Source organism: Patagioenas fasciata, chromosome 2 (assembly GCF_037038585.1).
Source record: "Patagioenas fasciata isolate bPatFas1 chromosome 2, bPatFas1.hap1, whole genome shotgun sequence".
Classification (NCBI taxonomy): domain Eukaryota; kingdom Metazoa; phylum Chordata; class Aves; order Columbiformes; family Columbidae; genus Patagioenas; species Patagioenas fasciata.
The window spans coordinates 161,840,586-161,868,348 of NC_092521.1; the positions used below are offsets into that span (position 1 = coordinate 161,840,586).

Below are 27,763 nucleotides of genomic sequence, written 5' to 3' on the forward strand. Positions count from 1 at the left end.
CCACACATCCCTCCCAACTTCGGTGTTACTGTGATTCCATGTACATTGATATACGAATGGAAAGCTAACCTTGTGAAATAAAATGGATGGGTATGTGAATCATGACTACCACAAACACTAATAAAGATGTTAACAGCTTTTATTTCACTGGTGCAAGGCCTGTGTGTCATCCACCACTCACCAACATCAAAACAAAACATACTCTTCTATAAAACAGTTTCAGAAAATTCAAAACAAAGTAACAGTGGCTATAATAAACTTCATACACTACTATAAATCACTTGTGTCATCCAAACAAGAACAAATCGGTTTCTAGCATACATGGCTTTGTTTTTTTTTTCCCCAAAAAAATACCAGCACAACTCCAATACATGCCTCACACCTGGAAAAGCGTAACATCACTCCATGACATTGATAGCTGTTCGTGCTTCGACCTAGTCATCAATTCACTCTACCAATATCATAAAATACAAAATGATATGAAAAAACCTACATTTACAAAGTACAGTCCCAGTCCTGCAATCTAATCCTTTCGGGCAGGTACCTACATCCATTCCAACTCACCCAAAAGGCAATGTGGTATTTAGTGCTCCATTGCTAAGATTTGATTGCAGAATCAGGGCACAAGTGGGAAAGGTTTCAATCTTTCCACAAGCAGCAAAACACTGCCTTATTCTTCTAGATTCAGTTTCAGTAGTATTTGCACAACCTCCTAAACCGAGACTTACCTATTTTCAATTACCTCACATTTAGGAAGGAAGAAGGATAGGCTTTAAAGTAGTCAGCAGAGAAATGGCTTTTACTGAAATGACTTGGGGCTGTAAGTTGTGCTTTAGTGCACGGTGGTGATCCAAATGCTTCCAAGCAATAACCGCATCTTGCTTCAGTATTTACAGTATCTGCTGCCTCCCTCTGCTTTACATGAGTTTCTTCACCAGCAAGATATCAGAGATCTTGTTTCCATCAGACGAGCATTATGACATGACTCCAAAAACAGGATTATGACGACAAATACTAGGGCCATACTCTTCATAGTCTTTCTTGGTGTGACATACTTGGAAAAACTCTGGCTATGAAAATATAAAACACATCCCCTCAAAAGCATAAGAATATATCAAGTAGAAAAAACAACAAATAAACTAATGCCTTAACATTTTTGTAGATTGCAGCTTTATGATGTGGTATTATATTTTTGAAATAGAATAAAGCTAGAAATCTTAGGATATGAACACAACTAGTCAAGAAAAGTTTGGACAGAAAACTGCTTTTAAACACAGCAATAAGAAAACCCACTTCGGAGACAGAACTTGCTCCCATTTTCCTGTATTTGCTTCCTCTCATGTTTAAGATCATTGACTTGGATCCTGTATTTCTGAAGTCCTAACTAATCTCTAGTTCTGACTTCAAGAATGGAGGGAACACACCACTATCATGTAAAAAGTACTTCACAATTAGATCAAATCACATTATTCTTACATAAGTAAAGCTTCCACTTTCCCTATAAAAGTATTACTCGGATAGAAGTTGGGTAAGGATTCCAGAATGGAATCAAAATGAAAAGGTTTAAAACTTAATGCTCAGATCAACTAGAGCCAGAAGACAATACGAAATTAAAATAAATAAAGAAATCAGAACAATTTTGGTGAAGACTTACTGTTGAAGCCAGCATGGAACCGCCAAACCAAACTGCGTAACGCTGCATGTGGTGTGTTATCACTTGAACTTCAACTGGTTTGGGCTAAGAAAAAACAAGTCATATGTAGTTGTTTTATGTTTTCTGGCAAGATCCTTACAAACCAAAAGTGTTCAGACCCAGACATCTTCCCCACTCCATTCACATCACCATCCCACACTTATTACTCAGTCTGCCATACCCAGCAGGAGATCAAGTTATAAAACTCTTCACAATTAGTATGTATATTAAAACAACAGCTAAATCACTCTCGCCCACTGCTAAGATCATGTATCTCCTAGAAGAAAAGCGAAAAATGCCCTTAGAGGCTGCCCACAGTAACTAAGGTTTCTGTAAAGACATGTCATACATTGCAAGGCTACCAACATGTTTAATACCACATACATATATACTACTCATTTTACAACACTGAATTTTCACTAGTGAGGTGAAAATTCTGAACTTTATTTCGTTCACTACTTATGTAATTAATGCACTTGAAATTCGTACTTACTTTTATCCGACCGCCACTGAGTTCCTCACTAAGTCGCAATCTCGCATCCACTACCCTCTTCAAATCCCTTTGCAGTCGTCGTCCAAAGTCCCTGAACATCGTGGATCCTCCTGAGAGGACCACATTCTGCGCAGAAATTAAAGATGCATTATTTAAATCTATCTTCAAGCACGTTTCCCAAAAGTCAACACTGCAGAGGTGACTATTTGAATCTTAACATCATTAGAAAGCTGACAAGCTACACAGAACAACTTAAGCATTGCTCAATTTCCATAGGAGATCCATGGTCTCCTACTTTCTTTTTTTTGACCCCCTTTAAAGAAGAGTTTTATATCAAATGTTATTACAAAAGAGAAGGATTCCATTAAAATGGTGAGCTAGTACCCTACCTATGCAGAGCAGCAGAAACAAGACACTACATCAAAAAGTTTCCCAGAGAAGCTCAGAGTAAGCTGTAACCTCCTCGTATTACTGTTAGTGTCTTTCCAAAAGCTGTGAAGTTATCTAGAACTCTTTCATGAATTATTATTCTAAGAGTTAAACTTATAAGCATAGCTACCAGCAAGTCAAACGATTCTTCAAAAAGGTAGCACACCTCCAAAGAGGGCAGCAGCACAGAGAGAGGTGCAATACATTCACCTTTCCTGCCTACACCTGCTTGCCTGGTATTACTTACTTTTCAGAGCAGAACCAAAAGCCTCTTAGCCCGGACTCATACTTGGATTTTGAACAGGGGTTTTAGAACGTCACGTCCTCAATTCTGATAATGTTACAGGGTCATAGACTAATAGGAAAGTTATTTTAAAGGTGAGGGGGATTCAAAACTGCAACGCTAGAACACAGCATTGGTGGAAGCAAAAATGCATTTTGTAATCAGAAAAACGAACTTGATACGTGACAGAACGGCCCTTGCATACTGCTGCAGCTGCAAACCATAGTGCTAATCAGTGCTTTCTGAAGCCTTAGACACATGTCCACAAGGAACTCAGCTGAGATTAAGAATTCATTACACACAGGTCAAAGGATTATCTCTCAGTAATAGATTTTGACACTACAGACCAAGCCTGAGCACGTAATGAAAGAATCCTGAACCACTGTTTTCACCCAGGCAGCCTGCACACAGACCCGAACACTCGGAGACATGCATGGTAAGTGTTCACACTTGCAGGGTGCAGCAGTAACCACCTGGATTTTAAGCAACTGGTAACAAGGAAAATCTTGTTTGCAATATGTAAAGTGAGAAGAAAGCTGTTTATTTACACTAAAAAAACCCAACACAGTAGGAAAAACTCATTTCTTCACAGCTCCAGATTATCTACAATCTAGAAGAATGCATAACAACGCAGGTGTATTTAAAAAAAACCCAGCACACATCCCCAAAACATTACTGAAACATTTCCCAAAAGAAAGAGGACAAAGGTGAGGAGCACTGTGTATAGTTGGTACTAAAATTAAAGCAGAAGGGAGATTCCCCCTGCTCCCCCCATACACAAGAACATCCCTTCTCCTGCATCAAAGCAGTCACGCACTCCACATAGGAAAAGAAAACTCCCAATGGGGGAAAAAAAAGACAATGACTAACCTGAGTGATGAAATAGCAATTAAAAAGATGCCATCAGAAAATATTACCTGGAGATAATGAAGTTGGCAAAGGCAGTGAAAGGAATAATTCTATTTAAAGCAAATTAAACGTCAAGTATACTCCAAGAAGTGGAAAATGCTAGCACTAAAAACAGATTGCAGAATATATCCAAGAATAATTGTTTGAACACATCTGAGACCAACTCATGCAACTACGGATTAACAGTAACACTGAATCTTTTATTATTCCAGGGTTAGAAGCTAAGAGGTTACACCTTCCTCAGATGATGATTATTCAAGTGCTCCTATACACTGAAAGAAGTTTAATAACAATACTGGTCAAGGAGAACAGCAGCACCAGGGTATACTTGTTGAAAAGGTGAGTCATTTCATTATCACATCTCTGGACAAGCCAGGGCAAACAGAATTTCGGATGTAAAAGAAAATGTCTCACCAGCTGCCATTATAAGACAGTTAATTATACAGTTACAGTTCCCCTGCTCGCTGCAATTCTTGTTAGCGCTGGGCCAAAACTGTGCTAATTCTTCAGCAGGAGGTTGCTCACGTCTGGGCTTCAGTAAATTCAAACAGCTCAGCAGAAGGCAGGTTGTCCTGACTCACAGTGAAAGCGGAATGCACACACATTCCCCACCCCTCAAGCAACACACCCACCACTTACAAAGGACCCAACGAAAGTGGGAAAAGACTGCCAGATTAAAAAAAATTAAAGAAATCATGAAACCACCCCCCACACACAGCAAATACCTTCTCTAGAATAACTGAATGTAATATAAGACAGTAATTCCAGTAACTATTTAACAAAAAAAACATACCAATGAAGCATGCTAAATACCTCTGTGGAGAAAGCTTACTAGTGATATTTGCATTTTCAGCCTGCCTGGGAATTCTCTGGCCTCCCAGATAACAGCAGTCAGGATTTAAGCATCTGTTTCCAGCTGCTTCCTTTAAACAAGAATTCTTCTGATCTCACCCTGCTCAAACACACCTTGCCTGGTTTAACAGCTCTGAGCTGACCACAGGTTTCACAGCTAACACTGATTATCAGACCCTCTGACAGAAACAGGCTCCAGCTGGTTTTTACTTATTTTAGTTAACTGGTTGAAAAATAGCTTCGAAAGAATGTATTCCCTTAGAAGAGAGGGTTGAAGATCTTCCACACACAAGTAAATAAAGCAGGCTGTTTCTGGAAGGAAACTGGGGGGTGAACACCAATCATCTTGGAGGGTTTCTACATAAAAGTACCAAAATGTATCACTAGATCTCAACACCACCGAGCACAAGGTGATGAAATTTGTGTGTCTTGACAGCGCAGCCTGTACCGCAGTACAAGTACATGCTCCGCTGGACACGTCAGACTTCACGGCACCAAACTGAGAAGCATCCGCTGCTTTTCTGGTTCTCCTTCCCCTCTACTCTGCCGTGATGAGACCACATCTGGACTGTTGTGTCCAGTTCTAGGCCTCTCAGTTCCAGAAGGGCAGGGAACTGCTGGAGAGAGTCCAGCGCAGGGCAACAAAGATGCTGAAGGGAGTGGAGCATCTCCTGTGTGAGGAAAGGCTGAGGGAGCTGGGGCCCTGGAGCTGGAGAAGAGGAGACTGAGGGGTGACCTCATTAATGTTTACAGATATATAAAGGGTGAGTGTCAGGAGGATGGAGCCAGGCTCTTCTCGGTGACAACCAATGATAGGACAAGGGGCAATGGGTACAAACTGGAACACAAGAGGTTCCACTTAAATTTGAGAAGAAACTTCTTCTCAGTGGGGGTGGCAGAGCCTGGCCCAGGCTGCCCAGGGAGGTTGTGGAGTCTCCTTCTCTGCAGACATTCAAACCCGCCTGGACACCTTCCTGTGGAACCTCAGCTGGGTGTTCCTGCTCCGGCAGGGGGATTGCAGTGGATGAGCTTTCCAGGTCCCTTCCAATCCCTGACATTCTGTGATTCTGTGAATACGAACTTCAGCCACACATCCCAGTTTCCCTTCCTTCCAAATGACAGCCTAAATTAAGGTTGTTTAAAGCAACACAACCCCCCCATCAGAGACATGTACTGAGAGTAATATATGACTGCTAATAAAAACTAGTAAAACTAGAAGGTGTACAAGCTGAAGCCAAGCGCTTCATGAGGAAGTGAATCATGATCCGGAGGGTCTCTTCCAAATTAAGTGGTTCTATGATTCTATAATTAAACCACATGCCTCTTAGTTTTGTTAAAACAGGGCATTATTTGCCAACATTGTGTAGAAAGTATAAGGACAAATATTATACATAACAAACATATTACAAAAAAGTAAATGCATTGTGAGAAACACTATTTAAGTAAGTTTGGCTTTTAACAATGAAGAAACAATTTCCGTTTCTTTAAAATCATAATTTTAGAAGTTAATTAAACAATTCAAGTAACAGCAAAAGATTTCAGCATGACTTATATTTCTATGGAACAGCACAACCATACCTGCGCTCAGACACAAATGTAACCACAAAATACTGCAGATGCATCAAGCTAATCTTAAATAGATAGAGTGGGTAATGTTATAAATTTAATTACAGCTGTTATAGAAGCAAACAGTACTCTCACAGTACTCCCATGCTACAGTGGTAATCACTCGAGACTTCCACACCAAGCAGCAGGAATCCCTTTCCTTTTTTATGTCTTATCATTGGTGCAAATACAATGCAGAGCTCATGGCTTGGCAGTCTCTCCACAGAGCATCTCCGCTCTGTACTCACTAATTAATAACAAACATCGTCATTTTTGCTGAAGCACAGATAAGTCATATGAACCCTATTCAGTCTTCAGCTCAAGGATATCTACAATTTTGGAGAGGAAAGGCAAGAATAGGGTTGATACATCAAATAAACTGGGCACCATCGCAGCCGGTATTTCTCCCTGCAGCTCGCAGTCTGCCAGCGCCATCTACACACCATGCAGCGCATGTGAAGCTGTTTTCAAATGTATTTCCCACAAACTCAAGTTAGAAGTGATGTTAGAGGGTACGTTTATCACCCCTTTAGCCTCCCACATCCCAGATCTCTGCAGGTTTTGAGGATGGTTCATTATGAGCTGTCAACAGTTCAACCTCCCAACAGAGCAGAGTCTAGTACAAATCTTAATGAAAGCAGCAAGCTCAAGTTCACTATTGTCCACAATAGCTGTGCACAAAGCTAAGATATCATCATCTCTGAGGAAAAGAGCCAGTATCTTTAAATTTTCCATGTACCTGCATTTATGCTGAAAACCTGTATGATTTAACTACAATAAACCACCACATTTGCCCATATACTACAGTCACCTCTCACACAATGTTTTCAGTCTGAGAAGTAGCTTAGAAGTTTGAGGTCAATGATGTTACAATTTGATCCATCAGTTTTAATCATGAATACTTAAACAAGCTTGGCTAGGGTCTTTCAGAGATACTTCTGACAGAATTTACCTGGTTTCAGATGTCACTTGTTTTAAGTTCCTTAATCCATATACTTGTGCAAAAAACAAAGTAGAAAAAGGTCGAAAGAAATGAACTTTTGGGACAGCCAGTGACCCTACACGTATCCCTTCTACTGGGGGAAGGCACAGCCTCAGAATTGTTGCACTGTCTCTTCCCCCAAGTAAGAAGTGATAGGATGAGAAGAAATGTTCTCAAGTTCTGCCAGGGCAGGTTTAGGTTGGATATTGGGAAAAAAATCTTCATGGAAAGGGTTGTCAGGCATTGGAACAGGCTGCCCAGGGCAGTGGTGGAGTCACCATCCCTGGAGGGGTTTAAAAGAAGCATGAATGAGGTTCTTAAGGACAGGGTTTAGTGGTGGACTTGGCAATGTTAGGGTAACAGTTGGGCTCAATGATCTTTAAGGTCTTTTCCAACAAAAATGATTCTATAGACCACAGAAACTAAGAGAAAGTATGAGTGGATTTCTGCACATATAGACCGTTCTAACCAGTGAGAACAGAGATGCTCTTCCCTTTGCAGTGATCTGGCATTAATAACTACTGACATCTGTCACTCTATTCAATAGGTAGTTGTGTTACATTGTTTTAATCAAGCAAGTATAACAAAAAAACAGAAAATGGCAAAACAAGGGAAAGTTATTTGCCTCCTGAGGCGAGGAAAGAGTAACTCAACCTCAGTTTTTAAATAACATTTTCTGGAAGTCAGTACTAATCCCTACTCTACACCAAGCAATGAAGCAATTACTCTATGACAACTTTGGTCTTTCAGGAAAAAAAAAAGCACAGAACCTAAGCACTACCAGACACTAAGAGTTTCCTAAAGTCTCCTGCAACATACCTAAGCTGAAAGCCTTGAAGACATCTACTGCAAAATTCACTCCACATACGAGCTTGTTAAGCAGTTGAACTTCCCATTTTGACCTGCACCACAGGTTTGCTCTGAAGCCCTATGTCTCATTCTAAATTACAGAGTACGTTTACTAGACATGTAAAACAGACTGAAAAATCCTAATAGTTACAAATCACCCTGAGATGACTTACAATGAGCATTAATTTTGAACTAATAGGTGAAGAAAACTATCACCTCTCCGTGCTATTACAATACGCTGTTATTTCCAAAAGGGCACTTGCTGCTCCACAAGCAGAAAACAACCAGGAAACATAGGATGTGCTGCCAATATAGAGAGAGTTTGCCATAGGCTACGCCTGTCAGTACCTTCCTTTTCACTTCTGAAAGAATTGGTGATTGAAAAGTACTCTGGACTACACCCTGGACAAGTTCAAGCAAGCATAATTATCTCCTAAAACATTTTAATACTGGGTTCAATATCTGGCTAAAACTGCAGACAGTGGGCAGACACAAGCCAAGACTAGAGAAAAAAAAAGGAAAAATCTGTGTATTTGAAACCACAACTTAATAAAGCAGGGGGTGATGGGAATAAGAGGGATGAGACCATTACGTAACCCTTAAAACAGGCAACGGTCAAAGTCCTTCATGCACAGAATTCACAAGTGTCAGACACAAATAACTCCCCTCTGCCTCAGTTACTCAAGAACTTACTTATGTATCAAGCCACTGTTACAGATAACTCTTCTTTCAAAAGTAAAAAGCAGCAAATACCAAGTACTCTTTATTCATAAGTCATACTTTGTTTAACTTGAACTTTATTTCTATTCAAAGTTCACATGTCTCATAGTGAGGGAAGTGGTGAGGGTCTCTTCCAACCTAAACGTTGCGATGATTCTACGATGATGATATAGATATTTAGCCTTCACATAAGTTAATCTTACAACACAAAGATCATACCTTATATAATGGACGCCGGACATCAATGGGACAGTTCTGTATAACTTCATCAACTACATCCGAAATGGATTCCATAAAATCAGGATTAGCAAACTAAAATGAAACAGAACAGGCATCAGATTCTTCATCAAAATGGAGAAACAAGAAGGCAGAAGTGAGACTGCAGAGATTTTCTAACAGCACTTTTAAAGGAGAGGTGGGAATCAAGGTCAGTATTACTCCTGCTCACCGCTTATTCTACATGATAATAAATCCACTTCTGTACATGGGAAATAAAGTTCCCTTTTCTGCTGAGAAACTCAGATTCTCTTTGGTCATAAATTGACTGTTGACAATTTGTGCACTACAGGCCTACAATTGCATGTCACATGAGCCTGCACTCTCCTGCAATATGAAACGTATTGTTACTGTGCTATGTGGTCCTGTGTTCCCTTTGAAAAGAAATCAAAACTACCAGTGTGAAAATCAAAATAAAAATAAAAAAATTTCAATCCTAACAAAATACTTGTGTTACATTTCCACCAATAAGTCAGATTTTTTTTTTTCCAAGCACACAGTCTCCAATGTTCAAAGAAGGATTCATACTCTAAGGTTTTGAATGGAAGTCCTCATCAATGAGAACATGAATACAGTGCCAATGTAAATTTCTGCATTTATTATCTAAATACTAGAGAATCAGAGTTGCTAATGCTAGAAAACATTCTTGGACTGGTGGAACTTTTCTACTTAAAACTTAACAGGGTCTTTAAACAAAAACCAACAAACCAGTTCATAGCCAAGGTTTTGCTCTTTCAGAGATTAAACTTTGAGAAATTAAATGAATTATCAATGCATAGTAATGTATTACTATAGATACATTATATAACTTCAAAACTTTCCCAAAGGTGTAGAAACTATTTGAGATTCACATCCTAAACAAGATGCAGTATCTAACTGGATGAATAACAAAAACCAAAGCTAAACAAGTGTACATTGAAGTGAAAGAGAAGTTATTATAGCAAAGAAAGTTGGCTTGGAGATTGGGAGCCATAAGAATGATGTGAAAAATCCCCAAAAATTCAAGCTAATTTCAGTAGTAAGAATTAATCATGCAAGATGCTAAAACATGAAGGCATATGAATTAAAAGAGAAGAAAGAAACATTGCTTCACATGGAGACCTTTCCTCTGAATGAACTACAGCCTGAAAGCTTCTCTCCAGCTCTCCATAAAAATATGGGTAAAACAGCAGAGCAAAAGGAATAAGGAGAAGTGAGATCTGTGGTATCCAAAGCAGAGCACAACATGCTCCCAGAATGGGGACAAGAGAACTGCAGAATTGCAGTCCACTAGTAAATACCACGTGGTTGGAGAACAACAAGTAAAATATCCAATTTTAAAAGTGGAGAAATAATCTGGATAACTACAAACCCCGAAGCCTAACTTCAAATGTACTAAAGATGTGAGAACAAATTTTGTAAACTGAAAATAGCAAAAGATTACAAGATGGCTTTACCAAAGGCAGCTTTTACCTTGTTCACTTGATACCCTTTTAAGTGAGGAGCTAATGAAGTCCAGAGATAAATTCTCTTTGGATGCAGCACATACCATCTAGTGTGTTTTTCTTATCTAGAAAGCCAGTTCAGTCGTGTTGGTTTTGTTTTGTTTTGTTTGGGTCTTGTTTTGTTGTTGTTTGGGTTGCTGGTGGTTTTGTTTGATTGGTTGGTGCTTGTTTTGTTTGGGGTTTTTTTGTTGGTTCTGTTTTGTTTTCTCAATACAGAGCCAAGAAGATATCAAGAAATAAAGAAAGTGGAAATTAGTCCTTTATCCTGTTCCTAACAGCCTTTGGAAACTATGGAAAGAGGAGCTGCAGAAATGATGTCTGATATGGGATTCAACGCTTCTGTAAGACCACACAGGTAAACAGCAGAGAGGACAAACTATTTAGCCCAGAGGTTTAATGTTGGCACAAAATCAGATGGCTACAAGCTGACCACAAAGAGATAAAGGCTGGAATTCAGACAAAAGGTATGAGAATGAGGGCTTTTTTAATATTCTTCCAATAGGAGGAGGGTAGACAAAGGGAAACTTCACCAGTGTTAACGTGGATCTTGATTGTATTTTTAATAGCATTATAGGTTGAGAGTGGCTGCAATAAACTCAATGGAGCATATAGAAATGGAGAGGACCTTCTCTGCTATGCCGTAACATATTAAAACTTGACTCTTTCCCACAATATCACAATATCCTGAAGCTGAGCCAAACCAAACTACCAAAAACCATACTAGGCATTTTAATGTTTCCCAGAATTGTACATGTACACACCAACAGAGATTTCAATGGACAAATTTAGCACCCATGCTTTATAAACTGATTCAGAATCAAAAGTGAGTGCTTAAGATTTAGAATATTATCAGTGCATTGCTACTGGTCAGAGTAATGCCCAAAGGGATTGGCAACATAACCAAATCCGCAGTGCAAAGGCAAACTGGTTTAAAGCAATGCTGAAAGAAAGAAGGAAAACACTATATAAAATCTGTAAGTTCAAACAATTTCCTCTCAATTTTAAATGCCTTTAGAGGAACAGAATGTTTTAAATGTTACACAGGAGATAAGCAGGGCAGAGAATTATTTTTCTTATGTTTTTCTGCGTTTAAGTGACTCGAGGCTGCCCGTGGTTTGCAGTTGACATGTAGCGGTGTCTCGCTGCCACAGGATGGCGAGCTGGCTCCAGAAATGACAGCACCTCCATCCCCCTGCTCCTCACTCACCCAGTTAAGTTTCTATAACTTCATATTGCTCGGCTCTATTCTTACCTCAGGATGAAAGAAAATTTCAGGTCCGAGGAACCTTTCGTAGCCGACATCTATAACAAACTTGTTTTTGTTGATGGCGTTGATGCCCGTGTACTGTTTGATCCATTTTCGAGGATCTCCATCGTACTTGGCGAATTCTTTCACTATATCCGGGCAAATGTAACAGTATTTCTCCTGTTAAGAAACACCATGCATTAAAAATTGCCTAAATAATTTTTCTATCATTGAATTAAAGTATAACACAATCAGAAAACAAAGGTATGTGAGCATTCTTACAGATCGGGCTGTTCAACAAGTGTTCTCACTCAAATGACTACTGAAGACTCAACCCTACAGGATGATGCACATGGCCTATTTGTTTCAATCTCATTGCACACTGACTCACCCAGATTAGTCTCTCAAAATGCAAACATCACAACCATGAGGTCTATGACGATAACGAAGTTCAACGGGGAGCTCTCATTGCAAGATCAGACCCACTTATCACCCTACTGACGTTACATACATTTATTTTTTATTAAATTAAAAAGCAAATTTTAAACAAATTTAAAGCTTCAAATGGTGATTGAACCTGCAGAACACTCGCTCCAAACAGTCTAGCATGAAGATTTTCTTCCTCTTTCTCCTTCCCCCACACTTGATTGGATAAAACACCAGAAGCTTGTGTAATTACAATACACTGCCTACATTCGCATTTTTAAAAGAGTCACTGGCAACTTGTTAAAGCCAAATATAAAGTAGCTCAAAGAGTTGTATTTATTTATTAAGAGAGAAAGAAAGATGTACCTTTATGGCTTTTGCTGTCTCCAGAGATTGTTCAGGAGGAATTCCCACCTCCCTTTCTCTTAGGAGTTGTTGAATAAAGTAAGTAATATCTCTACCTGCAATAGGAATATGTTTGATGCAACTTCCAATGACGTAGCCTTCTGCCTATGTAGGAGGAGAGGAAAGAAAATATTTAGGGGAAAGCATACTGTGTACCAGTAACTAACAGCAAAACTAAAATTCATTTATATAATTGTTTTGATTTTTAATTAAAAGTAAAATCTTTACACTGTAAAATTACTACAAAAATGGCCAGCCTGCTGCAAAGTGGATATGATTTTTATTTAAAAGACCTTGTCTACTACTTATAAACAGATCCCGATTATCTAATAGACATGCAAGTGATAGACAAAAAATGTTGCACACATTAGAAGTCAAAGTCTGATCAAATGGTTCCTTTTAGGTATGATCTGAAAAGCAAATGGAATATGAATAGATCACTCATGTCCTGTTTGATAGTGAAAAATGAACAGGAGAAAGTATAAAATTCATTAAAATTCTCAGTCAAGAAAAATGAAGTGAAGTAACTATCAATAAGCACACTAAAAATAAGAAATCTATTTGCTGAACTTTTTTTCAGGAAGCATTTACTGAAAAAGTCAGTATTGCTGAGCCAACGTCATTTCTTCCATTGTTTTTTTAATACTTTTTAAAGTTTCATATGGTAAATACTGTTATTCCAGCGTTTTCCATACGAAGAAAATACGGAGAAGACCACATTAATACCAAAATGCAAGATGAAGCTAAAGAGAACCAAATTTTCATTTCTAAAATAACTGATCATTCAAGCATACTATATGCTTCAGAAATACACAAAATGACATCAATAGAACAGATGTCAGTATGCACAGATAATTGTATATTTTTATCATCCTAACGTAACTTAGCCGTTTGAGATCGGCCATGTATATGTACCCGCTCATCATTGTTTCCACACCAGCAGAGTTCACTAACTTCTAAAATACAATGAACTGTGACACTCCTATAGTCAGCAAGCTAAATTAATTGCATAAATAATAAAATACATACTTTTCAAAGCAATCATAAGGGAAGAAAAGAAATCCCAATCAAGCAACACTAAAAAATAAAGCTTAGTTTGGGACTTCTTATTTAAACCTATAGTAAACAAACCCCATACTTATCCAAATCACCGATAATTTCAAATCACATCCTGCTACATACCACAGGAATTACGTGGGTCACTCCGTCACCACTATCGATGACAATGCCAGTCAAAGTGCGTTCTCCAACCTGCCGTGACGTCCAAGAGGCAGCGAGGGCCAGCACTGCCTACATGACAAAGAGTTTAGGTTTAGAGTGAGCAGACTGTGACAATTTACAAGCTCAGAAAATACTGTGTTAAACATTTTAGACATGTGCAAACAGTAGACTATAGATACTGCAGTTATACTGTACTTTAGAATCACAGAATGGACTGGGTTGGAAAAGACCTCAGAGATCATCAAGTCCAACCCTTGGTCCAACTCCAGTCCATTGACCAGATCATGGCACTAAGTGCCATGTCCAATCTCAGTTTAAAAACCTCCAGGGCCGGTGAGTCCAGCACCTCCCTGGGCAGCCATTCCAATGCCTGATCACTCTCTCTATAAGGAATTTCTTTTTAATATCCAGCCTAAATTTCCCCTGGCAGAGTTGAAGCCCGTGCCCCCTTGTCCTATTGCTGACTGCCTGGGAGAAGAGACCAATTCCCACCTGGCTAGAACTTCCCTTCAGGTAGTTCTAGAGAATTAAGAGCTCAGCTCTAAGCCTCCTCTTCTCCAGACTGAACAAGCCCAGCTTCCTCAGCCTCTCCCCATGGGTCTTGTGTTCAAGTCCCTTCCCCAGTCTTGTTGCTCTTCTCTGGACCCGCTCCAGCACTTCAATCTCTTTCCTGAACTGAGGGGCCCAGAACTGAAGACAATACTCCAGGTGTGGCCTACCCAGTGCAGAGTACAGGGAAAGGATCACTTCCCTTGTCCTGCTGACCACGCTATTACAGAAGTATATATTCATTTTGTTCACCTGAACAGCGATGTAAAGTCCTGGTATGTTAAACGATTCAAACATGATTTCTGCAAGATACTCTCTGTTTTCTGGTGTGTTCAGTGGAGGCTCTGTCTGCAAAAAAAGCACCTCAATAGAGTCTTAATGGTTCATTTTTATTGATTAGCTCAGTGTGGTAACGAAACTTTAAAAATTCTCAGTGCACTCAAAATAGAAACTTTCAAATATCATTCAGTTTAAACAAAGTGACTGAAGCTCAATGAAATCCATCCTGCAGTAGCCTGCACCACAAAATGAGCAGAGTTTAGTCATAATGCAGCTTTCCAGATTAATTTCCTCTTCCTCCTTTTCTTCCCCCTGCCCCAACCATGCCCTTCATCGCTGAATAAATAAAAGACACACACAGAAAAAATCATCCAACAGAGCTATTTCTGCTTGGAATATTAGTTTTCCTTTTACAAAAATTTTTTCTTACCCACTCACCATTAAAAAATAGTGATCCTCAGGTTCAGCTCGTAGGTATTTAAAAATGACCTGCTCCATGAATCTCTCCATGAGGTCCCAGTCTTCAACAATTCCATGTCGAATAGGCCACTGGAGCAAGAAAACTTATCAATACTCTAGACCATACAAGGATAAAGAAACCCAGGAACATGAACAGCTCAAGTCCCCAAACCCTCACATCTTCTGCAAGCATGAAAACACCTCCACTCATGGTTACCTTATCAAATTCTCCATTCTAATTTTAATTTAGAGACACTATTTGAAGTTAACCTCCTGCTCCAGTACTTCAAATTGTGATTCTATCTTGCAGGACTAGAAGTCAGAACCCAGGTTCCATTCCTAATACTGTTATTGTTCTATTGAGGCACTGTGTTTTAATCTCTTTTTGTATCAATTTTATCATATATAAAGTTGAGAATCTTATTTGGCTTCAACATGCCTTCCAATCTACTAAAAGAAATAAAGACCACACAGGCTATATATTTTTCAGTGAAAATTCTGGCAAGGATGATGTTTACATTTTGTTCAATGTTAAGAACACAGTTGACATTTAAGTAATACAGTAGGATGTATAAAATACATTTTTTTCCACATAATTCACAAGCCAGTAACATTTTGTAAGTACAAGAAGTCCTTTACCAGGGTATGGAAAATATGATTCACAGAAAAACTGCATTGAAGACAGTGCTCCACAAAACAATTGTGACATTCCCTGAAGCAAAAGTATCCAACACATTCCCCAGTTCACATGCCATGTTAAGAGGATACAGCAAGAATTTAAATATTCGGTGTTCGTGACTAATTTAATTGCTAATAATTTTGAAAATTGCACGGCTGCACTGTATCGATGAATATTTACAAAAGATTCAAACACCAATCACACAGGACAGTATTAGTGAAATAGACATTAAAAAAGCAAAGCCATGACAAAATCATGTAGTTTTTAAAAAGCAGTAATACTTCGCAGAAAGCAAATGTGTGTTTTAAATGGCTACCAAAAAATAAGGCCTAGAACAGTATATAATAATAAAAATGTGAACATTTGGAAAGACTTCTTGAAAATACTTAATGCTTACCTTTGTAGCATAGGTAGGTTTATCTATGGCTTCATCTCCTATGAAAAAGTCCAGATCATCAACGCCTTTCATTACCCTCCTCTGAGCCTGGTCACCTACTTTGGCTGATTCTCGGATTGCAATACCTTCAAATAAAAACCCAAACAAATCAAAACAGATTAATACCATGCAACAAATATTTATTTACTTAAGGATTCTTTTCCAGAAATAAAAATTGGGATATAGAAATTCTAGTTTGCAGAAAGCTGAAATCATGCAAGCGATCTATTGACAAACCAGTATAGCAGAGGTCACTCTCACTGCATCTTGCAGGATTCCGGTCAGCCATGCCTTGTTAATGTAATTAATAACTCCAAGAAAATCTTAAAAATCTACTCTGTTACAGACTACAGCAGTCACTAAACCTGTGTAAGTGCAGCTTTCCACCGGACATACTCTTTAAGCCACTAAGCAATGCAATTTTTCTGAGGTTAAACCCTGAGAATTAAGAGACAGAGCACAGGAGCAGAAAATAAACTATATACTTCAGAAATCAGCGTTGGAATAATTATCCCAATTGGTGAGAAGGAGGAAGGGGGTGGGGGCAGAAATCAGTTTACGGTGTTACAGAGAAATCTTTGGGGACACTTATGGTTCCCATTAGCAGGCTGGAACTATCACTGAAATTATCAGATGATCGCTGCTATAGTCGAGAAGGTGAGACAGCAAAAAAATCTCCAAATCTAGGGCAAGCTAGAAATAAAACTAGAATAAAGTACTCTTAAAACATAGCTTTATTTATATACATTTTCTTTTAATAGGTCATAATCAGGCTCTAAATAACACACAGTAGAAAATGCAGAGTAGACAGGCATCTTCCACAAAGACACTGAATACTATCAGTGCCAAAAACTACCGACAAGCAAACAATTCTTTTGGAAACACTTCTAAGCCTCAACAAGTTTATGGTTTTATGTAACAGGATTTTTAACAAATTCACAGGAAGCTCTTGCTATCCCACTTCTTTAACGTGAGACATTTAAATCTTTACCAGTGGTTTCAGTTGGAATTTTTTACAATACTTAAAATATTTAGACTACAACCAATAGTGCAGCTACACCTGGTAAAGAGCGTGTCCCCCCACTTCCTTGGCCTCCAACTACCTTAGTTATTTCCTTATCTTTGTACCTTCTGTGAGTAGCTACAAGGCAGTCTAGATGCATTAATAAGTAGTTTATCGATGAAGTTCACAAAAAGTACAAGGCATGGAGATAAACATGAGATAACAGATGTCATTATAGACACAAATACATAGTCAGGGCTACTATTTATAAACATATATAGCATGTGAGAGAAACCATTAAGACAACAATTAAAATCTAAAACACCAGAAAGGTAGAACATTTTAAACAAGTTTAACATGCATACAAATTGAGAGTAAATCTGCTCAACAAAAGTATGTTAAATGGGCAAAATTATTTTACTTGGTAAACAGGGGCTTGAAAACAACATCTTCTAAAAGGAACAACTTTTCTGAATATTAAACAGTCTACAGTCCCAGACAATGTAAATAAGGCACACACCACCCCCACTTTAGTACTTAATTTGATTGGAAGCCTTCTCCAGATTATCCAGGCAATAACCACGTGTCAGGTAGACAGGAGGTAAATTGTATTCTGTCTGCTCAGAGCATCCTGGCACAAAAATAATGGAGATAAAGGAGTTCTGTTCAGCTACACCCTAGCCAAAGATACTAAGGCAATGAATATCGCTTCCCAGATGGACAAGAGACTGCGAAGACTGAGGTGGAGGAGGAAAAGATGTCATTTGATCATGAAAGTGCTCGATGATAGTGCTGTATATTAGACAAGAAATTACTCACATGATGGTATAATGAACTGAGGTTCTGTATTTCCTGCATAGCCCAGTTTCGTATACCTAGAAAAAGAATGATCACAAGGTCATTGGATGCACTTAGAATTAAAAAAAAAAAGAACCACTTCCAATTCACTACACTTCTTGAAGTGAAGGCCAAACAATCACACACCACATCTACATTTTCTGGGTTATGCTTGCAAGTGTCATCCAGCTGAGAAGAAAACCCAGAAGTGGTAAATATTTTAGGTGTTATTTATTTTTCAGACACCTCCAGTTTACAAATTTTGGTAGTATTTTTTCCAAACCATGATATCTGAGAACTCAGCTCTTACTTTCTCCATCTTGTTGCCCAGCTATAACCAAAGATGGGCAGGTTACATTCTACCCTTTGGCAAAAAGAGGGCTGTGCAGATCTTACCTTTCAGAAAGCTACTATGACCAAAGATGTCATTAAACTTTGCATAGTTGTTTAATATTGTCAAACACAGAAAAAAATAAAAAAGCATATCTTAAGTACAAACCACAGGTACCATAGTTCAGAACTCCAGTTTCAAACCCAACACAATTCCCATTCACGCCTCGCACAAACCCTTCACCTTGTCACAGGTGTAATATCACAATAGCTGTGTGCAGTAAAATATACATCCTAAGCCAAAGTAAGCATGCATTGAAAAAATGCTTTAGAAATAGGCAGCAGATGGTAGGAAGCATCATCTGTCACTTTCAATATAAAATCATAGAATAGTTTGGGCTGGAAGGGACCTCCAAAGCTCATCCAGTGCCACCCCTGCCATGAGCAGGGACATCTTCACCAGCTCAGGTTGCTCAGAGCCCCGTCCAGCCTGGCCTGGGATGTCTCCAGGGATGGTTCATCCACCACCTCTCTGGGCAACCTGGGTCAGTGCTTCATCACCCTCAGTGTAAGAAATTTCTTCCTCATGTCCAACCTGAATTTCCTCTCCTTTGGTTTAAAACCATCACCCTTTGTCCTATCACAACAGGCCCTGTTCAAAAGTCTGTCCCCATCTTTCTTACAGGCCCCTTTTAAATACTGAAAGGCTGCAATAAGGTCTCCCCAGAGCCTTCTCTTCTCCAGCTGAACACCCCAACTCTCTCAGCCTGTCCTCCCAGCAGAGCTGTTCCAGCCTCGCATCATTTCTGTGGCTCCTCTGCCCCTCTCCAGCAGGTCCATGTGTGACCTGTGCTGAGGAACCAGAGCTGGACCAGCACTGCAGGGGGGTCTCAGCAGAGCAGAATCACCTTGACCTGCTGGGCACATTTCTCAAGCTTGTCCAGGTCCCTCCAGATGGCATCCCAGCCCTCAGGTGTGCCATAGATATTATGCATACCTATATATGATACATACCTATACATGATATATATTAATATCTATTTTAACAAGCAAAGGATCAAGACAAAAAAAAGCAACTGGCAACTTGGGGAAGGAAAAAAGAAGAAAAGGAATTTTCACACAAAACCTATAATCTCTGTATGGCGTTACTGGCTGCAAGCTAGTTCTGGTCTTGAGCGACTAGAAATAATTAACATCCCAGACTATAAAAACCAGTTCTAATTCCTGAGAGACAGGGGAAGAAAAAAGAAGAAAAAAATTAAATGCCATAGACTGAAATCTTTCTCTAATATTGTCATTAGATTGGAATAGAAGTACAATAATAGCATGATTTGAGAGAAATTAGCATTATTCACATTCATTTTCACCATGAAAGTCTAAAGCCATGACATACTTAACTAAGACCAATCACAATCCAGGTCCTAAAGTGAATTTAGAGTCTTGGTCTACAGCCTACTTGCAATATTTGCAAACAATATTATGCCATTGCTCAAGCAGGAGGTTGCTGCTTCTTTAGCAGCTTTAACAGTAAGTTCCCCTTTATGGAGTATTTGGTAGGAAAACACTCATTAAGAGTCAGTTTGCTTCGATAAAGGAATTAAATCAAAACTGAATTAGTAATGACCTAGGAATTCAAATATCGTATTTTCAACATCTTTTCAAAGCTACAGCTTCAACAGACTTCAAATACTAGCTAAAACAGTCATTTTCCCCAAGGCTAAAAAGACAAGGACTGGGTTTTGGGGGCAAGGGTTTGTTGTATTTTAATTATCATTATATGGGCATATGCTTCCAGTCATTCAAAATGTTTATACATACTTCCTGTGAGTCTCAAAAAAATATAATTAGGACATAAAATTAGACTGATTTGTAAAGAAGGCCATTACTAGCAAGAATTCTTTTCATTATTATTACTGCATAGTTTCTTCACATTTTAGAATGAGGACTATCTAGGGAACATCGCTAAAAACATAACAAGCAACAGCAGGAGTTACACTGGGATTTAAGACACATTGCTTCGTTTCTCTCTCTGAAATGGGTTTTGCTCAAATGCACATAGTGAGGACCAAGGAAAAGGTTTCTGGATTCAAGAGACCTAGTTCTAAGCCTTAGAAACTGCAAATATGCAGAAACCTCATGAAAACAACCCTTCAAGCCCCAGTGAAAAACAAGTCAATACATACATATATGTGCATATACCTAAGCATGTAAATATGTAGCTACACCCTCTTATACAATTTTTATATATTTGCGTCCATATATATGCATATACATCCATCTATATAAAAATTAAAAGGCTCCTGCGATATAACCAAAACTGTTTTCTTAAACTAAACACTGCCCAAGAGGTAAGTTCAGTTTACCGCCTTTTCCCCCTCTACCCACATCCTAAACTCGCACCTGCTCACAGGAGGAAAAAGAAAATGCCCTCTCAAAGTGGCTATTAGCCTGCAATAGTTTTATCTTCCCTCTCAAGCAGGGATGATATCCCCCTACTACAATAACTCCTAAAATTACCAAAAGCCTATAGCTCAATATTTTACTGATTTTTTTTCTTCTCCAGGTGAATTAACTCCAGTTAAAACTATAAGATAAGCTTTTTTCTCGGTATCAGTAAAAAACGGCTCTCTTCAAGTAACACATCTCACACAAAGTGAATATCTGGAAAGAATGAAAGATTAATACTAGAACTATAGAATCATGAAATAATTTTGGTTGGAGAAGACCTTAAAGGTCATCGAGTCCAATGGTTAACCCAACACTGGCACTACACCATGTCCCTAAGAATTTCACCTACGTGTCTTTTAAACCCCTCCAGGGATGGTGACTCCACCACTGCCCTGGGCAGCCTGTTCCAATGCCTGACAACCCTTTCCAGGAATAAATTTTTCCTAATATCCAATCTGAATCTCCCTGGCACAACTTGAGGCCATTTCCTCTTGTCCTATCACTTGTTCCTTGGGAGAAGAGACCAACCCCCTACATGCTCCAAGCTCCTTTCAGGCAGTTCAGAGATCAGAAGGTCTCCCCTCAGCTCCTGTTCTCCAGTTGAACCCCCAGGTCTCTCAGCCGCTCCCATCACACTTGTGCTCCAGACCCTTCACCAGCTTTGTTGTCCTCATACTTATTTAGGATGAAACAAGCAGACTTGAACAAGCAGTGTATTTCAAGTGTTTTGACAAAACCAAATGGAATGATAACTAAAACTACTTTCAAAATAATTGAGGATGAGAAGGAAAGGAGACAACGTGCTCAGGCCATGGCAGGCTTGGTCCCAGATTTTCCTTCCGCCCAGTAGGACCCAAACACGTTCCACCTTCCAGAGCCATACCCAAGAGTACATTAAAGTGTTTGGGTGACCCACTTCCAGGAGCTCCTACAGAGATTGTTCCCTTTTATACAAGATATTTAAATATTCATTGACCTGAAAGGCTCTGGACTTAAACAGTTAGAGAGGTTACCTGGTCTCCAGTCCCTTCTCCAATGAATATTTAAGCATCTAAAACATGGTTTTCTTTCTCCTGGGTTACAGCCTAGCAGACTAATGGTAACGCAACGTCTTGTGATCTGTAAATTACAAAGACAGCTGTAGGGAACATGTAGATCATCAGTATTCCAACTCTATTTCATTATAAGTAGCAGATTTATTGTGGTAAGACAGGAACCTACTGGAAACTCTCCAAAATATAGGATACTGGAGACTGCATTAAAGATGAGGAGAAAACTGATCCAATAGACTAAGGCTACTTCATGCAAGAGATTTGGAGGGAATACTCATTAAAAAAATAAATCACTGGCAATTATATATTGCTGAAAACAACAGTTTCTAAAAATAGTGTTCTCTCCTGCACAGTATTTTCCCAGGTGATTAGTTAGTACACAAATCAGTTTCACCAGCACGAGGAATGGTTGTCCTAACCCCCTCCCTTGTGAGGTCCTGCCATGGAAAGATGGAAAAATGTACATAGAAAACTAACTGCAAAGACATACAAATGCACCGGACTCGGAAGTAGATGCTGCACTCTCCACCACTTTAAAGAGCACAGGTATATTTTGAAAAATTCTTAATAAAGCATCAGAACACCATAATTTCGGCGTATAAAGTCACAGACTCAGGTAGCTGCTTTATCCGTCTCAAAATATAAGATACACAATTCTTCTCTGGACATGTATGCAAAAGGCCAAAGTCCAGCTGTCAACACTGTAGCATTTCCTCACTTTCTATTGCTTTTTAGTCCAGATCTTCAAAATAATGTGTTACATCGGCCAAAAAAAGCTCTGAAAAGATAGATATGAAGCGACTGAAAACAACAGTCCAGTAAACAAAGAAAAAATAACCTCAGCCAATGGAATGTATTCTCTGATGCTAAACAACTAACAGTTATTACTGCCAGAACACCAGGGATGTGATACCGCCATAAACAGTATTATCATTATTACAAATATGGCTGAGAAACTCGCAACACAAGGTTTTCATAAAGATGTGGAAAGGCACTTCCAAAACGCAGGAGAGGATGTGATGAAGGAATGGTCATGAAGAAAGGAGGTATGAAGAGAGAAATGTCAAAAAATCTATTATGTCTGCTCAAGTTACGCAAGAGCACCATCAGCCACTATAGAATCAAGAATAAAGTGCTTTTTTTGAGCATCTGGCAACTTTAAAGAACTGAAGCCTGTGATTATAAAGAGCAGTTAATTAACCCAGCAATTACAGTAACGCCTGCTGACAAATCTCACATGTAAAGAGCAGAGGTAATACTCGGCTAAAGCAACTCATTTAACATCAGAAATACAGTAAGAGGGGGAAAACGTAACATTTTCAGAGGTTGCAGCCACCTTTAATAGCCCAGCAACAACAAACACCTTAAGCTTCAAGATTTAGACAAGTCCAGCTCACTTCTCCCAGAAATCAAGTATTGACCTCTAAGCTCATCAGCAAGACTTTGCCAAAGTAATTTTTCTTTACTAAAAGAAAAATGGACTTTGATAAAACACACCCAGAATAGAAGTACTCCTCAGTGATTGCAAATACACACACTGAAGAGGAGAGAGGTATTTTAAGACATCTTTGTTTCGCACACCCACCTACTAGTGTTCTGATGTCCCACAGCTAATTGACAGTTAATAAAACTAGTTACAAAGTTTAAAGCTACTTAAAACAGCAACACCAGGAAGGCTTGCTAGTCCTAAGAAACTAAAAATAGCATGCCCTTCTCCACAAAAAGACCGATAGCAATGTGTAAACTGATCACGAGGAAAACCTCATGCAAAGAAAATGAAGATGTAGCGCATGAAAATTGAATCAGGACAAGTCATTCGCAAATACTAATGGAAAAGGCAGTAACAAATTATTATCGCTTTCTGCAAAATCTGTCATAAACTGTTCACTCTATAAAGAAAGTTCAAGTCATCTATCCAATAGAGAAAAGGAACGTTACCCTGTCCTGCTATGAAGATACCTTTCTCACTGGAGGTCTGTACCTATTTTCTATACACCTGTTGTTGCCTTTTTTTAAGAAAAAATCCCACATTGTACAGGACTGATGCCTACGGCCACAAACAACAGTAAATTACACCAAGCTCCTTATGTGCAAACCAACAAGAAGAGTCTTTTCACAAACTTCTTAAATCCCCTTAGACAAAGGCAGATTAGTGCCTGGACAATGCACCTCAGTCAGTACCAGAGATGTAAGTAGAAACTGTATTTTATATACATAATGTTCCACAGTTCCTGTCTGCATATACCTTTTCCTTTCCACTATGCTCTTCAAAGTTTTTCATCAGAAAGCACTTTCACAAATAATTTGAATGAATTGTTTGAAGCTTTGAACCCAAAGCAGATTCATTCTAACAATAAGATGATTTTCAGCCCACACAGAGGAAAATTCCAGAGACTGCTTATCAATGAGTCAAGCTAATGCTTCTGGCTGCTTTAGTTCAGACTCATTTCTTCTCAAATTCTGCAAGATAACTTATTTCAAATTCAACAATCTCATTGCTGAAAAGTCTTCCATATGTCGGGGCCCTGCAGCAAAGACAAGCAGAAGTCCCATCAGCAGAGACAACAGGTTGTCTCATATGAATTAAGATCATTTGAAGCCATGGAAATGCAATGTTGCACCATTTGGGGACTATCCGAACCCTTCCTGAAACAAACTGATATACACGCCCACACACACAAACTCCACCAGTGTTTCCCATGCTAGCACTAAATAGATTTTAGAAGTTCTACTTCAATTATTATTTCTCTGAAAGGACAAAATAAACCATTTTCTATCCTTACTTATTTTGTACAACTGTTGGTCCGCAATATCTACTGCTAGTGCAACACTGTAATCCCTCCACAAACTGAGAGCAAAGGAGGTCTCCTCCAAGAGACAGACACCACATTTAATACATTTTGCTGCATTTTGTAGTCTTTACTGTAGCCTTTTTAAAGGATCCACCTAGAGCACCCATTTCTCTCCTTGAAAACCTCTTCAAAGCTGCCAAGTAATATTCCAACAGTTAAGTAATATTCACCAATGGTTCTGTGGAGAACAGATATTGAGAATACCTTCAGCAAATAAAGAGAAGGAACCTGGGAAATTACCAAGGAGTATATAATACACAGGCAGAATCACATGCAAGATGGAACCTGTTCTCTATTCTACTCTTAAAGTTTCCAGCTGTGGACTCCAGTACTCTCCACTGAAGGGACAGAGCTGATTTCTGGTAAGATAAGGTAGAAACAGAGCAAGAGACTTCTACAAGCTCTGTGACAGCCGAATAAAGACAGATTTCAAAATACAAACCACTTTTTCAGGAGAAGGCAGTGTGACACCACATCATTGGGAATTGCTTCCTCTGGTTATCTAGGAGTTTGGGTTGGTCTTGGGTTTGTTTTTGTTATTTTTTTAATGATGGTTCAGTTTGGGGTAGTTCAAAGGTAACTTTCCAAGCACTAAATAAACAAAAGCAGTGCTGGAAATTCCCTGCAGAGGAAAGGTCTATCATTGCAATAAACTGATGCAATCAACGACACTGAGGCACAGCCTGACAAGTAAAGCTACTGGCTGATGGATACTCATAGACGGGTGTCTCCTGTTCTGGGCCAAAAGAAAGATATTAGCAAGAGCACCCTGCATATTCGGTAGCACCTTCTGACAGCTCCCACTCCTGAGGCACAGCAGAACTGGTCTGTTGGATGGTGAACGGGTCTTCTCCAGCCATGGACAGGTAGGAAAGACCTGTTCCTGAAATGCCTCCTGAGCGCAGCCCCTGCAATCTAGGTTAATTTTAGCCCTCAAAGACTTGAGCGACGAAAATTGTGGTTTAGCTAAATGCCAAATAAATCATAGAACCATTCTGGTTGGAAGAGACCCTCAGGATCATCAAGTCCAACCATAACCTAACCTAACTCTAGCACTAAGCCATGTCCCTAAGAACCTCGTCTAAACACTTTTTAAACCCCTCCAGGGATGGTGACTCCACCGCTGCCCTGGGCAGCCTGTTCCAATGTTTGACAACCCTTTCCAGAAAGAAATTTTTCCCAATATCCAATCTAAACCGCCCCTGGTGCAACTTGAGGCTCTTTTCTCTCATCCTGTCACTTGTTACTTGGGAGAAGAGACCAACCTCCTCCATGCTCCAAGCTCCTTTCAGGCAGTTCAGAGATCAGAAGGTCTCACATCAGCTCCTGTTCTCCGTCCCTCAGCCGCTCCCATCACACTTGTGCTCCAGCCCCTCACCAGCTTCGTCACCTCCTTTGCCCTCTCTTCGGTACCTCAACGTCCTTCTTATGATGAGGGGCCCAAAACTGAACACAGGATTCAAGGTTTGGCCTCACCAGCGTTGAGTACAATGGCACAATCACTTCTCTAGTCCTGCTGGCCACACTATTCCTGATACAAGCCAAATCTCGCACTGATTTGACAAAGCTGAAGAACAGATGACCTAGTGACCAAGGAATACCACTAGTATAAGACAGTGGGCTGTTGTCTCATTGGTGGCTGGAGGTAACACCTGGGAAGGTTCAAGAAGATGTACATGCAGATATGACCCAGCGATGATGACCCACTGTGGATGAAGGAGACGCTGCAGCCCATGGACACAGCTCACCTGCCTCTGGGCCGGCGCCGGTTCACAGTACCCAGGCAAAGTGAACCTGTGTCCCCTCTCTCCAGGCAGTCGTTTGAAACAAACCGCCCCCAGTTTCAGCATTTTAGCGATGCAATAGTTTGAAGTCGGAGAACACGAACCAAAATCGGACCCGAGAGAAAAAGGCACGTAGAAACACACCATCCCCGGAGGCACCGGGAGGGCACGGCAGGACTGCCCTGCCCAGAGCTGCCAGCGGGGAGGAACGGCCAGAGGAGGAGGAGAAGGAGGAAGGGCAGGAGGAGGAGGGCACTGGGCGGGGGGCAGCAGCGGCCGCCCCAGTGGCCCGCAGGGGAGGGAGACCCTCCGCTCCAGAGGCGACAAGTAGGAGCCCGGATCCGTGACAGGGGAAGGGACTCCCCGCTGAAAGCACTCGCCAGCACAGCGGAGACACCCCCCAACTCCCCAGAAACAGACTGGCAGCGCTGGTTCCCCCACTCCGTCCCCACACTCACCCGGTGCCTCCGTCTATCACGCAGGGGGGCAGGTAGCTCGCCATGCTGGGGAGCCGGCAATGCGGGCCCTACGCCACCATCCAGGCCGCCGCCGGCTCCCCCGGGCCGGCCCGGCGCGGCCTCAGTGCACGGGCGGCGGGCACCATGGAGCCGCCTGTCAGCGCCACCCCCGGGGCGCATGCGCCGCCCGCCGCCACCTGACGCGGCCGCCCCCGGGCCGCCATCTTGGCTCTGGGCGGTGCGGGGTTGAGGGGGTGACGCGGGCTGCTTTGAGCTGTCCTCACGGGCTCTGGAGGCGGGCGGGAAGTGTGTTGGAGGTCATGCCTGTCAGTGGGGTTGTGGCCTTGTTCTGGGCTTGGTGCTGTACTCGCTTTCTTGCTTCCTGAGGCATGTGCCTCGAGCCTGTCAGCCAGGGCTGACCTCAGCAAGGACACACTGGCCGTGATGGATTTCAACGGCTTAAAAGCTTCATTCAAGCCATGTATGACCACAGCAGATCCTGCGTGTGGTGGGGGGAAGAAAGGGTTCACCACCCCCCAGCAAACACTGCAGATGCTGCTGCCCCTCAGAGCAAGACTTGCCTCAGAGTTCACGTTTCAGTGAAGGTGGCGTTTGTCCCAGGAAAAAACACCAACATGGAACCAGTCAGTTGTAGAAAAACACAAAACTGTTGTGGGTGCAGGTGGCCATACTACAGCCCACAGATCTTCCGGGGTGACCATAA

At 40.4% G+C, this 27,763-nt stretch overlaps 1 protein-coding gene across 2 annotated transcripts; it reads right to left on the minus strand.

Moving 5' to 3' along the window:
- Window positions 1-121: 121 nt before the first annotated feature.
- On the minus strand, window positions 122-27,205 carry ACTR3B (actin related protein 3B). Of its 2 annotated transcripts, none has more exons than XM_065832768.2 (12): window positions 27,040-27,205; window positions 18,098-18,153; window positions 16,237-16,361; window positions 15,140-15,250; window positions 14,675-14,770; window positions 13,835-13,942; window positions 12,614-12,757; window positions 11,828-12,001; window positions 9,035-9,127; window positions 2,187-2,312; window positions 1,655-1,738; window positions 122-1,066 (listed from the first exon to the last, which is right to left on the minus strand). In XM_065832768.2, exons 1-12 carry the CDS (start codon window positions 27,081-27,083, stop codon window positions 932-934), a joined length of 1,296 nt encoding a protein of 431 aa, XP_065688840.1. In that variant the 5' UTR covers window positions 27,084-27,205; the 3' UTR covers window positions 122-931. The 2 variants fall into 2 exon arrangements, with proteins under 2 accessions (XP_065688840.1, XP_065688839.1); XM_065832767.2 differs by having other exon boundaries at window positions 122-1,070.
- Between the last annotated feature and the right edge of the window lie 558 nt (window positions 27,206-27,763).

What these genes read in the sequence shown, in the direction of transcription:
- ACTR3B (XM_065832768.2), bottom strand. Translation starts at nt 27,083, where the DNA reads ATGGCGAGCTACCTGCCCCCCTGCGTGATAGACGGAGGCACCGG. An exon ending in TGACCCACGTAATTCCTGTG is followed by an intron (nt 12,758 to 13,834) that starts GTATGTAGCAGG and finishes CCTCCTACATAG; the next exon opens with GCAGAAGGCTACGTCATTGG. An exon ending in TCCGGCGTCCATTATATAAG is followed by an intron (nt 2,313 to 9,034) that starts GTATGATCTTTG and finishes ATTTCTGCGCAG; the next exon opens with AATGTGGTCCTCTCAGGAGG.